Source organism: Panthera leo, chromosome E3 (assembly GCF_018350215.1).
Source record: "Panthera leo isolate Ple1 chromosome E3, P.leo_Ple1_pat1.1, whole genome shotgun sequence".
In the NCBI taxonomy this organism is placed as follows: Eukaryota; Metazoa; Chordata; class Mammalia; order Carnivora; family Felidae; genus Panthera; species Panthera leo.
In genome coordinates, this window is record NC_056694.1 from 36,250,182 (window position 1) to 36,262,888 (window position 12,707).

General features: G+C 48.0%; 1 protein-coding gene across 3 annotated transcripts in view; it reads right to left on the bottom strand.

Annotated features, from left to right (window-relative positions):
* Window positions 1-12,091, bottom strand: part of RBFOX1 (RNA binding fox-1 homolog 1) — a 1,461,670-nt gene extending 1,449,579 nt beyond the window's left edge. For 2 of the 3 annotated variants that reach the window (XM_042921406.1, XM_042921400.1), the window contains exon 1: window positions 11,955-12,091. In XM_042921406.1, coding sequence (XP_042777340.1) covers window positions 11,955-11,957 — 3 coding nt within the window. In that variant the 5' untranslated portion in view covers window positions 11,958-12,091. Of the gene's footprint in view, window positions 1-11,858 lie in introns of all 3 variants that reach the window. The other variant, XM_042921398.1, reaches the window with a different exon arrangement.
* Window positions 12,092-12,707: the final 616 nt, after the last annotated feature.

Here is a 12,707-nt window from a genome sequence, read left to right on the forward strand (position 1 = left end):
TGTTCCAGACACTGCTCTCCATTTATTCTCGGGCGCTGAGGCTCATCGTGGCCTACAAAAATGAATATTCCCCAATATGCTCCCCAAAATGATGTAAAGAGAAGACCATCAAGGAACCAAAGCCTAAGAGCCTCGTTCCTCTGGACTGGACTCCCTCCCTTCTTTCAGGAAAGCATTCTGGAGCTCTGGGGAATGAATAATGCTACTTTTTATTATTTTTTTAATAAGTGGAAGAGTTAGACTGGAGGCAATTTAAATCTGTGAGCTGCTTCGCTTGATTTTTTTTTTCTACAAAAGGGAATCTCACCAATCCTTGTCTCAAAACAGTGAACAAAGGAGGGACCCGGGGTAACAGCGCTCTACCTGCACTGGAAGAGCCAGGAACATAAAACAGAACATTCAGGGATCTCAGAACCCAAGAAGCAGCATAACTAAAAATGTGAATAAAAAGGGAGGGCCCTGAGAATGTTAATTTTAGCAAAGAAGCGAAAGGATCTCTGTTGTGCTAACAAAAGACTTCAAAACAGATTAAAAAATGCTCAAGTCCCAGAAGGTTGTGCCAATGTCTTTTTAATCTGCGATACTGACGTAGAGCCAACGAGAGGGCAATTGTGGGGTCATCGAAGGAGAACAAATGGCTTTCTCATGAAACTTTATGGATGTTATGAAGATATGTGCCCAGAGTTGGGGGTCTGACTCTGCCTCCTCAGAAGTTGTCACTGGCCGAAAGAGCACACTCACGTGTGGAAGACCTGAGTCTAAACAGAGCTGTGTTCTGGAGATGTGAAAACCAGAGAGCCCAAGTGCCACTACTCCCCCTCCTCAAGGGTTCAGAAGTCAGAGCCCCCCATCAGCACCACTGTATTAGCCTTGTTCCCTGTCCTCCACCTGCAAGCCACACACGCATACACACCTGCACCCCCATGCACTTACACAAGCACATGCACACACACCGGCACCCGCGTGTGCACATACACACCTGCAGCCACATGCACGTACACATGCATCCCTGCACTGTGTGCACATACACACGCACATGTACACACATACCTGCACCCACGTGCATGGACACACGCACATAGCCCTGTACCCACCTGTACTTAACACTAGCGTGTGCACACAAACCTGCATCCTCATGCACATACACACACACACCTGCACCCATGTGCACGTTCATACACACATGTACACACATACACATACATACCTTCACCCATGTACACACACACACACACACACACACACACACACACACACAGAGCCTTTATCCACTGATGCTCCCAGCAGTTACTCCCTCGCCCTCAGAGCTGTCCTCTCATCTGGAATACATCTTTGAGGAAGGGTACAAACAAAGATCTTACTCATTTCAGAGAAAAAGAACATTGGGTTTCAACAACAGACTTCTACTCTGTTCTCCAGCTTCTCCAGCTACATCAACTCACTTGCTCAAGCTGCTCCAGGCTCCAAGGGTCATGTTGCGGTTTTCAGGACCTGTGTGGAGCACTCTCCTACCTGAACACACTGGTACTCAGCACAGCCCCTCCCCTGTGTCCATCTCCCTTCCGTGCATGACTTGGTCCTTCTCATTCTCCAGGTCTCAGCTTAAATGTCACCCAAACGTCTCTCCTTGGAGAGACCTTCCCTCACCCTCCGGCATAATATGGCCATTCGCTCTTTGATTACATTAGCACTCTACTTTGTTTCCATCTTAATACTTACAATAGAGAATTATGCTGCCCGCTCATTTATCTTCATGTTTTGTGATGGTCTCTCCAACTACAGAATAAGCTTCATGAGGTACAGACCTTGCTGGTCTTGGTCACTGGTCAGTATAGTGACCCCAATACAGTATCTCCAGTGCTCAGCACAGTACCTAACACAGGTCTGATAATGTTTACCGAACGCTTCAGAAAGGCAATGAGTGACCCCATAAAAGTGATCCTACATGTCATAACTCATGCTCCAGGGAAACTTTTTTTTTTAAATGGGAGAAAATAAGAAAGAGTGTCTATCTGCACTGTTGGGAATCAAAATAATACTCCTTTACTCCAGGTATAGCTCAGGATACCAAGCACTGCACTAGCTTGTCCTATTTTCCAGGGATTCCTGGTGTTTTAAAGGACTGTAATTTATTTATTTGTCTTTTAACTTGCACCTATCTCAGATATATTTATTTTAGCTACCTCGTGTGAAAATTAATCAAGGGAAACATCACTAAAGTGGAGTCAGGAGGACAGAAGGCAAGGTAAGAAGGGGGAGCCTTCCCACCAACATCCATTATAGGAGGAATTGAAAATTACAGCCCCCAATAGAACTGTCAAAAGGAAAGAGCCATCATTTACAGATCCCACTGAGGAAGAATGCACACTGCCTCTCCTACAGCAATCAACTACCCCTGCAGCTTACCCAGTGAGCTATCATCCCCCTGGACTCTTGCTTCTCTCCAAGGGACTTTTGTTCAAAACAACCCCTTCCAACTTCCTCCTTCTCCATAATGTTCCTCTCCTTAGCCTGTGGGATGTGCCTATGGTTTTGCCATAGCTTGCGTGTCCCAAACTGCAATTTTCTGTTACTCCTCAACAAACATGTTTTTGCTGGTAAAAAGCCTATTTAATTTTTAACGGTAATACTTGCAGATTATTTTTCTAAAAAATAAAAAAAGCAGGGCGCCTGGGTGGCTCAGTCGGTAAAGCATCTGACTTCGGCTCAGGTCATGACCTCACAGTTTGTGGGTTCGAGCCCTGCATTGGGCCCTGTGCTGACAGTGCGGAGCCTGCTTTGGATCCTCTGTCTCCCTCTCTCTCTCTCTCTCTTCCCCTTCTGCATGTGCTCTCTCTCAAAAATAAACATTAAAAAATTTTATAAACAATTAAAATTAATAAATAAGCAACATAAATTACAATAAATGGTAAATTAAAATAAAGGCAAAGAAGTAAAATGGACTTGACAGTGAGGTTAATATGCAAAACCTATGCTAGCAAATCCTATTCACTGTCAAGACTAGACTCTAAAATCAGCTCTGAGTTTGAGGCACCTAGACAGCTCAGTCAGTTAAGCGTCGGACTTCAGCTCAGGTCATGATCTCATGGCTTGTGAAGTTTGAGCCCTGCATGGGCCTCTGTGCAGACAGCTCAGAGTCTGGAGCCTGCTTTGGATTCTGGGTCTCCCCCTCAGTCTGTTCCTCTCCCCACTCACACCCTTTCTCTCTCAAAAACAAACATTAAAAAATTTTGTTAATAATAAAATAAAATCAGGTCTGAGCTTCCTGGCTGGCTTTGTGAAAAGGGAACATGATCAGTTGTTCCACATAACAGTGTCTGGTATAAAAGTACCAATCACTACCTCAGGAAAGGAAAAATTCTTTGTGACCCTGAGACCAGAAATGACACTGTGATAGCCAACAGAGGCCTCAGAAATATCACCACAGCAAATAGCAGCAGGAAGTATCAGTTCTTCACAGCTCACAGTCCTTCTTGGTTCCCCTTATTTGTCTTCCATAATGTTGCATTATTTTCACTCGGGGTTTTAGATTCTGCTATCAGTCTTAAACATTAGTCTAAACTATCTACTCTTTTTCTGTGTATATATAGAATACCTATTTCTTTAAAGATAGGGTCAAAGGACTTTTTTTTAATATAATCTCATTATAAGCCAACAGCAGCACAGCACAATTCAGTCGAACTCCATTTATGGAGTGGGGATATGTGGTTCCTTATCCTCATGACATACTCTCAAAGAACACTGTAAATTCAAACAAACTAGGCTTTGAGTAGTTCTTGGAGAGAAAGCTCTTGTCTGAATGCTACGGGTCAGTGAACAGATGAGGTATGCCTACTCCAAAGTGGTCATGGGATAACTGCTTCCCATGCCTTACTCTGGAGCACCAATCCTTGCTACGGGAGACAGAATCATCCGTCCTTTAACAGACAGGGACATGAAGCCTCAGAGAGGTGCAGTGACTCACTCAAGGTCACATAGCTAGAAAGTGGCAGAATTTGGACTCAAAAAAATTAGGCACGGGGCACCTGGGTGGCCCTGTCGGTTGAGTGACTGATTTCAGCTCAGGTCATGATCTTACAGTCTGTGAGTTTGAGCCCCGCATTGGGCTCTGTGCTGATGGCTCAGAGCCTGGAGTCTGCCTCGGATTCTGTGTTTCCCTCTCTCTGCCCCTTCCCCACTCATACTCTGTCTCTTTCTCTCAAAAATGAATTTTAAAAGTTTTTAAAAAATTAAAATTAAAATTAAAAAAAAAAAAAATTAGGCACGGCTGGCTCCAAAGCCTGTGTCCCCTCAAACCTTTGTTCTCAGGGAGTTTGGTCATTTCAAAGCTTTTCTCACTCCACAGCAACTCCATTAGCTTAGGTCAATGTGTCATCATCTCCTTAGTTACCTAGCATCCTACATGCTATAATTCAGACTGACCAAACTCCCCAGATCAGAAATAAGAAGCCCTCCCAGGAAGAGTCTTCTGTTCTTAAAGACAGGTATCAATCTCCTCCTTACACTCCCCAAGGAAACCCCTAAAATTTTCCAACCTGTGCAAATGAAAACTACTTTCTTTCCCCTGGAGAATTTCTGCACGCGAGCTCTCCATTATCAGGCTTTGCAATCAGCAGCAGCCTAAATTGGACTCACCTTTCTAAGGCTGCCAAAGGAAAAGACGTGTCACATGGCCATGACTATGAGCCATGCCACAGGCTAGCCTTCCCTTCAGAAAGACCTACGGAGAAGCGACTCATTCCCGGGGCTTCGTTAAGAGACTCATTCTAGAATATAAGCAGTGACCCCACAATCAAGACGGAGGGTGTGTCCCAAGGGACACGAACACAAAGCCAGCAGTGCTGGGATCTAGCCAGGGCCACTGTTGCTGAATCAGCCTCTCGATTCCCCGCTCTGTCACTTTTCATAACGAGTCTAATAAATTAGTGTTTCTCTCTGCCAATCAATCAGAGCTCATGCATATGGCTGCTGTCAGGCAGCCTCTGCAGGCAGAACTCCATAGAGCGACTCAGGTCTGTCAACTCCTTCAAGTATACATTAGCAGCTATGCTGGGTTCCTCCCCTTCACTCTCAATTTATCATCTTGGTTACAGTCGAAAGGAAAATGAAGGAATCATATTTTGGAGCCAATTTGCTGCCTGGAGGAATTGTGAAATTCTAGTAGCAGCAGTAATGGTAATAATGGTATCATTATTATTAAATGACGATAATCATTGCTGCTACCATCACAGCAAGCATCCCTACTAAACACAAACTAGATGGTTTGTTGGGATGGTTATTATCTCCATGTAGAGGGGGACACTGAGGTGCAGAGAGGTCCATTAAGACCAAAGGTCATGGAGCGAGAATGTGAGGAAGCTCGAACTGAAGCCGGACAGTGTGATTCTAAGATCCTAACTGCTGCCCTGCCCCACCTCCTGTCTCTAAACCTGTAATGGTTCCTCTGCGGGGTCACTCAGCACCCAGCACGTCCTCTTGGTGCAGAGTAGGTGAGACACGCACAGACTCTGGAAGCAACTGCGTGACTCTGCAACCTAGTTGTTGGGCCTCAGGTCCCCCACCTGCAAAGTTGGGATGATAAAGGGCTTGTGACAAAGAGCTGAAGAGATGCCATACGTGAAGCCCCAGCAGAGAACATGCTTCCAACAGGTGGTAGCACTTACGCTTATGGAACACATGATGGTACAAAGAAGACAACTTTGGACACCTCAGTCCGTGCCCTCATCTCTGACTCTATGCTCTAAAACTCACAGGAAACAGAAAATTGAGGAAAACCTGGCCTCCCAACGAGTAAGGTGGTTACACAAGTTGATCTATTATGTTGGCAAAGGTCTAATTTTGTTCTCAGAAGAAATGAAAAGGGAGCTAACTCAGATGACAGAGTGATCCTGCCTCTGTGGAGCGAACAGTGGTTTGCATGCTTCGTTGAGCGGTTGTCAGAGCACTGCCAGCTTTGAGAGTATTATCCCCAAGGACTGCCGGTAGCCAGAGAGGTGGTCCCAGACTCCCTGCGAAATCATACTCAAAGCCTGAGCCTGGGGGTAGGGGCCAGAACCCAGGGCTCTCAGGATCTAAGCGAAGGAACAGAAAAGCAAGAGACAGACTGCACCAGTTCAGACCACTCTTATGAAACAAAAAAGATACATCGTGGCAAGTAGAAACAGGTACCCTGCTTTCCTTTTGTGCCTCTGATTGACTCAGCATCACTTCTGAGAGCAGCTCAAGTTAAGCAGCAAGGTCCCCCTAACCTCTGCAATGCACCACCTCCTCCGTCCCTAGCATCTCAGAAAGGCAGCAAAAGAGACAGAGTATGCAGTGATTAGTTTCATGGGCTACAGACTCAGACCATCAGGTTCAAAGTCCTGGGTATGCCACTTACCTGCTGCAGCATCCTGAGGCCAACTGCTTTGCCTGCCTAAACCCTTCAATCTATCGCAAAATGGAGACATGAAGAGAATCCATCTCAAAGTGTGTTAGATGCATCAAAGGGAATAACTCACTATTAACATACCCAGCATCTACCCTGTGCCATGCACCACGCTAGATGCTAGGGATATGGTGATGTTTGAACCAGGTGCATGCAGGGTCCACCTGGAGCTTACTGTTCAGTACAGTAAGAGAAAGAGATGAAACAGATCACTCAAGTACATAGAAAGCTGCCCCTGGGGTAAGTGTAAGGAAGGGGAATCCACACAGGGAAAGAGGGAGGGTTCCCCAGAGCAAGGGTTCTGGGATGGATGGGTGGAGGAGAGCAAGGTGAAACGCAAAGTGAGGGGGATAATCACCTGCCAGAAAAACAGAGCTCAGCACATAGCAATGCAGGCAGAGTACTTAGCACAGCTTGTGTTGTGTAGGAAGTGTTCACAACATATACACTTCTTACTGTCACAGTGTATCTAACCGGCTCAGACAGAGTTCCAGGTTTGAGGATAAAGAGACACAGGTTTGCATCAAATTTGGGAAGAAAGTTGAACTACCCGGATGTCCAAGCCCTCCATCAAACCATACCTCCACCTTCCAAGACCAGAAGAGTCTCCAAAGATGGACAATGTCAGTCGTACTCAGAGCTCTGAGGAAACAACCCCTTTCTCCTGTCAGTATCCAACATCACAACCGCCAATGGGAGAAACACATGGGCACAATCTGAAAGGAAACCTACTGGAATAGACGATCGATAAAGGGGATCTGTGTGCAGAAGAGATGCCGATCAAGCTGCTGGGAAGATGTGTGTGGCGGGGGGGGGGGGGGGGGTGGAGTGTTCCCTCTGTTTGTTTTTTTTTTTATGTTTATTTTTTATTTTTTTTACACTTTTTTTTAATGTTTATTTATTTTTGAGACAGAGAGAGAGCATGAATGGGGGAGGGTCAGAGAGAGAGGGAGACACAGAATCTGAAGCAGGCTCCAGGCTCTGAGCTCAGCATAGAGCCTGACGCGGGGCCCGAACTCACGGACCGTGAGATCATGACCTGAGCCGAAGTCGGACGCTTAACCGACTGAGCCACCCAGGCGCCCCGTGTGTTTATTTATTTTTGACAGAGGGAGAAACAGAGTGTGAGCGGGCAAGGGGTAGAAAGAGAGGGAGACACGAAATGTGAGGCAGGCTCCAGGCTCTGAGCTGTCAGCACAGAACCCGATGCAGGACTTGAACTCACAAACAGTGAGATCATGACCTGAGCCGGAGTCAGACGCTTAACCAACTGAGCCACCCAGGCACCCTGGAGTATTCCCTCTTTGAAGGCACTCCTAGATAAAGAACTAAGCTGGACCACATATAAAGATACATGCTCAATGTTGTACCCACACACAGTGAGCATTACTGAGAAACTTGGGGTTCTTCTTTCCTATAAACTCATCTTTCTTCTTGAATCGAAGATTTTGCTCTCAGAAAGGAAAGGGAAAAAACAAAGTTTAGTTTTTTAGATGTTGTGGGGCTTACCCTTCCAAAGACATAAATATATCATGGCATTTCTCTGCATTAAATCTTCCAATGGCTTCCCACTGGCTTAATATCCAGACTCCCTACCAAAGCTCAAGGACCTGTATGACCCAACTTCATCCATACAATGGTATCACTGCTTCTGCCTGAGGGCCTTTGCACTTTCTCAAACTCTCTTCGTGCAGATAACTATCCTAGAATGGAAATTTCATCATCACAGGGTATCTATACATACTGATCACTCTGCATTTCAAGTGCTTTGAACAGTAGTTGGCAATGCACAGTAAATACTCATGGGAGGAGTGTATAGCTTGAAACGTGTCAGCTACTTCTTTTCATTTAGATTTCAGCTCAAATCTCTCTTCCTTGGAAAGCCCTTCCAACCCACTCTCTACCATATTGTCACATTATAATTTCTGTAACCCTTAATCATTATCCTTATAAAAATACATTTCCATCCCTTGCTTACTGTCTGGCTTTCCCCATGACAATAGAAGCCCCCAAAGAAAAACATTCTCATTGGCCTTGCTCCCTCCCTGGGCAGAATGTCTGACATGCGGTGTCTCCTGGATAAGTGTTTATTACATTAGGCTTTCCTCCCCCAAGAGAGACATACCCACCAGTGTATCATGTCCTGTGTCTGGTGATCAATGACAAACCAATGGCAATGATGGCAGCTCCCGGCAACGACAGACACGAAACAGGATGATGACTACCTCTCCTTAAAACCCTGTATGTCATTTCCATCAGACCGCTCAGACCTTACAATCTAGAGAACCATGTTCTGTTGAAGTCATCTGAATGTTCTGGGTGCCCCTCATTTTGAAGCTCCCTCACTGATTGATTCTTTAATTACAGTTTTAATATTTATACGTGTGCCCTGAGGCAGTATTTTAAATAATGAAGGTAGGCATCAGGGAGAGCCTCAAGACTCCTTTAAAAACATTTCTCCATGTTTGAGGTCTTTGGCATAACAAAGTTTTCTCTCAGGCAATTCGGGGGAATGTAAATGTGACAAATTGCCAGATGATTTTAGCAAAGTCTACCAGTATTAGCTGATAAGGATGCTTGCTATGTATCTCCCATGCTGGGTGGCAAAGGTAGACCTAGCTGCCCTGTGTCCTTCAGAGCAAATGCACTTGGATTTCAAAAGTCTTCATCCATGCCGCTGGGAAATCGCTGGGTCCCCAAAGTATTTTCTGTGTCAGATCCGATTTCCCTCTTGGAATGTGTTCATTACTCCACACATCAGCTTAAAGGATGCAAATAAAATGGTCTAATTTTTGGAAAGGTGAAATGCCAGACATATTTATACAGAGCAGACCCAATTTTCTGGATGCCGAAAAAGAAAAAAAAAAAATTTATCTGAAAGGAATTTTATAAACTATAATGGTTTGGTAGGGCTTGAACTGAAAAGGCTAAACTTGTTTAAAAAAAAAAAAAAGTCATCAGAGATGTGAGGATGTCTGAAAGGCCTGTGCTCAGACCTTAGAGGAGTAGGTAAAAAAATAGCATCAATTATCATGAAGAGAAAATAGAGCAGAAAGGGTCAATCCCAGGAGGAAAAAAATGTGCTCAGACCCACGTTTCGGCTTGTTTCTGACTGGAAGACTCTGGGACCACAGGGTGATATTAAAAAGACAGTGTGTTCTGAGAAAAGGAAGATTTACTGAGATGATGCTTTCTTCCCAGGAGACTGAGGAGAAGCAGGCCTTTCTGTTGATTTGAAGAAATGCACAAGTGCTACAAAAACTTAGTTTCGGGGCATCTGTGCTTGTTGAGATGGCATCGAAGGTCACCAGACTGCATCCGGGCCAGTGGGCTGCACCTCTCCCACCCTCCTTGGAACATGTGTGGAGCAGGAGACTCTCTCAGAGAGACTGAGGCTTCTCCTGAGCAACCTCTCTTGATCAACCTCCCTTTTTGTTTCCTTTTCATCTGCTGTTTAAGAGAAAGTGTGTGTGTAAGGGAAAATGCCTGCCTACTCTATCCCACCAGGTGTTATAAGGCTGAAAATACAGGGTATCCAACTTGATTAAGGGGAGGGGGGGAAACCCTAACATTATCCAGGCACTTACCATGTGTCAGACCTTGTCCTAAGTGTTTAATGCTTTATTTATTTATCCCTCAAGCCCTCTGGGGCCAACACTACCACTGAAACTTCCATTTAACAGGTAAACAAACTGAAGCACAGAGAGGCCAAGTAACTTGCCCAAGGTCACACAGCTAGCATGTAGGGGCGGGCTGTGGTTTTCTCTGTGATAAAACTCTACTCTCTACAACCTGTGAAACACCCCAGAAAACTGTAACAGATGATGCCTGTTTCTTCCTAACCCAACTCAACCATGAGCTAACATAGGGAAAACCCAGTGGATTCCTCCGGAACCAGTGTTTCCCTCAAAAAGTGGAAGGTTTGGAGTCAGCCCCTGTTTGCAGCACAATACCTGCCAGAGCCACCTTTACCCTGTATAGGCCCCAGGTCCTCTGCCTCTGAAGAAACAAAAGTCCTTGGCCAAAAATAAATCTTCCTGTGTCTCCAGCCGGGTCCTGTGTGGTCACTTAAAAATTGAAAGGATTCAGGTCCTCTCATTTAAAAAAAAAAAAAAAAAAAAAAAAAAAAAGATAAATGGAAATGGAGGGTAGATGAACTAAGACAGGGGCTGAGAGGGATCACCAGCTGGGGCGCACTGGGTTTAAATAAATAAAGAAGTAAATAAATAAATAAATAAATAATCATTATTGTTATAAAAGAAAAGTCAAGTTATGGCGCATCATATTTCGGCTCAAAGCTATTCCACAACACCTCCCCCACTTCTTTACAAGTTCCACTGAGAAGACCCGTGGCTGGGCACCAATCCTCCACACCGCCAGGCGCGGATTTCCGAGCACGCGAGCAGCCCCGCCCCAAACCCTCCTCGGCTGGCAGGTGCACCCTGGTCCCTGCCAGTACATAAGTGAAGGGCCCCCAGCTCCCTGGCGGCAGGGAATGGAGTTGGTAATTCCTGGGCTGGGTGGGTCCGGGTCTTCCCCCTTCCTTTCCGCTAGGGCAGCTTCCGGGCTCTTCATGACACCTGGTCCCTAGACCTAGCACCTTGGAGGCTCCAGGAGCATCCCTGCCAGGTGATCCCCCAGGCAGCGGAGATGTGGGAACAGCCCCGTAACCCCGCCCTCACCTCCATCCTTGGAGCTGAGAAATTGGAGCAGAAAACGGGCGACCCTGGCCTGTGCTGCCACTCTGTTACCGCCGCCCCCAAACACATACCCCGGGGTGAAGTTGTCTAAGACGTCAAAGGACCCAAGGGGTGCGGTGTGAGTTTCCGGGTCCTGAGCTCCCAGGCTGGCCCCCTTCCCCAGGGCTGAACTCGCGGTGACATCTCCGGGCGTTTAGGCCAGTACCAATAAACACGAAGCTCTCCCTCCAGCTCAGTGACCCTCCTCTCTTCCCCGCCTCCCACAGGAGGTTTGGCGTTTCTAAACCCCCCCTCGTAGGCCACCAAAGTACCTCCTCCCTCAGACCTCGAGAAGGGCGGTGGAGAAGGCAGCGACCCAGGGCGCACTGAAATCTCGCTTCCAGCCAGCCAGATAGACTAACCAAAGTGCGCAGGCAGGTTCCCGCCGGTCTCTGCACCTGGGACTCGCTCCCAAGAGAGCAGACAGGGCAGCCTTGGCGCTCCGGAGGGGCGCTCTGGGGCGAGGAAGGGCGTGCTTATGGAAGTAAAGCGCTAGGGCTCACGATCCCGGGCCCTGCGCGAATGTACATGGAGATCTTTCCATCACACAGAAAAAGTTCCCAGTCCAGCTCTTCCAGCCTGGCGCTGGGAGGAGGTCAGCTCTTGGAGACCTAAGTCCTTCCCCCGTGGGACCCTTTGGGCTAATTGGGGGGTGGGGGGAACGCAAAGGCGGTGATTCCGCTTGGACTTACCTAGAACTCCCAGCGAGCCTAGCTCCAGTCGCCTTCCGCTCTCGTCCCCAGACCCTCCAATTCCCTTGCGCTCTCAGCACCCCCAGTCACACTCACCATGAGCTGGAGGCGGCGAAAGGGGGTGCTGGTTTCTCCCACGCTGTCCGCAACTTCGCGGGCAGGTCAGCCCCGCCCTGGCGCCCCTGCCTGGGCGATGGGCTGGGCACAGCTGGGCAAGGCGCGGGTTCGGACAGCCTGGGTCCTAACGGCCACTTCCAGAACGACTAGAGCGCAAGGTTCCTCAGTGCCGAGACACCATCCGCTCCTCGGTGCTCTGCCTAGGTCGGAGGCTCAGAGTTCTCTCACTCCGGACGCAGGGGCGGGGCGCACGGCGCTGTCCCCTCCAGATGCGGGGAGCCTCTTTCGTTCCTTCCTCCTCCTGTCCCGGAGGCGCACGCGTGGGTCCGGCCGCAGCTGCCTTTGCTGTCCCCAGGACTGGCAGAGCGCCCCCGCCCCACAGCGGGTGCACCCGGGGGCTGGGCCGCAGCGCAAGGGATTCCCCTCCGCGAGTTCGGGTTTCCCCACCCGTGCAGACCCCGGGCTCTGTCCGCTGCAGCAGCCCGCTGCCGCGAGAACCACTTCAGGGCAGCACCGCCTGTGCCACCCGCTCCAGCTGGAGGAGGAGGCGGCGGCGCGGCTCGCACCGGGACTGGAAAGGAGGTGACCTTCAAACCCCGCGCTCGCGCTTGGGGAGATCGGGAGGAGGGCTGGGGTGATGAAGGGGAGCGGTGTGCGCCTGGTCAGCCTGCGAGAGCGCTTGCAGGCGGACAGTAGACAGTGGAAAGGAGATCTTCAAACAGAAACACAGAT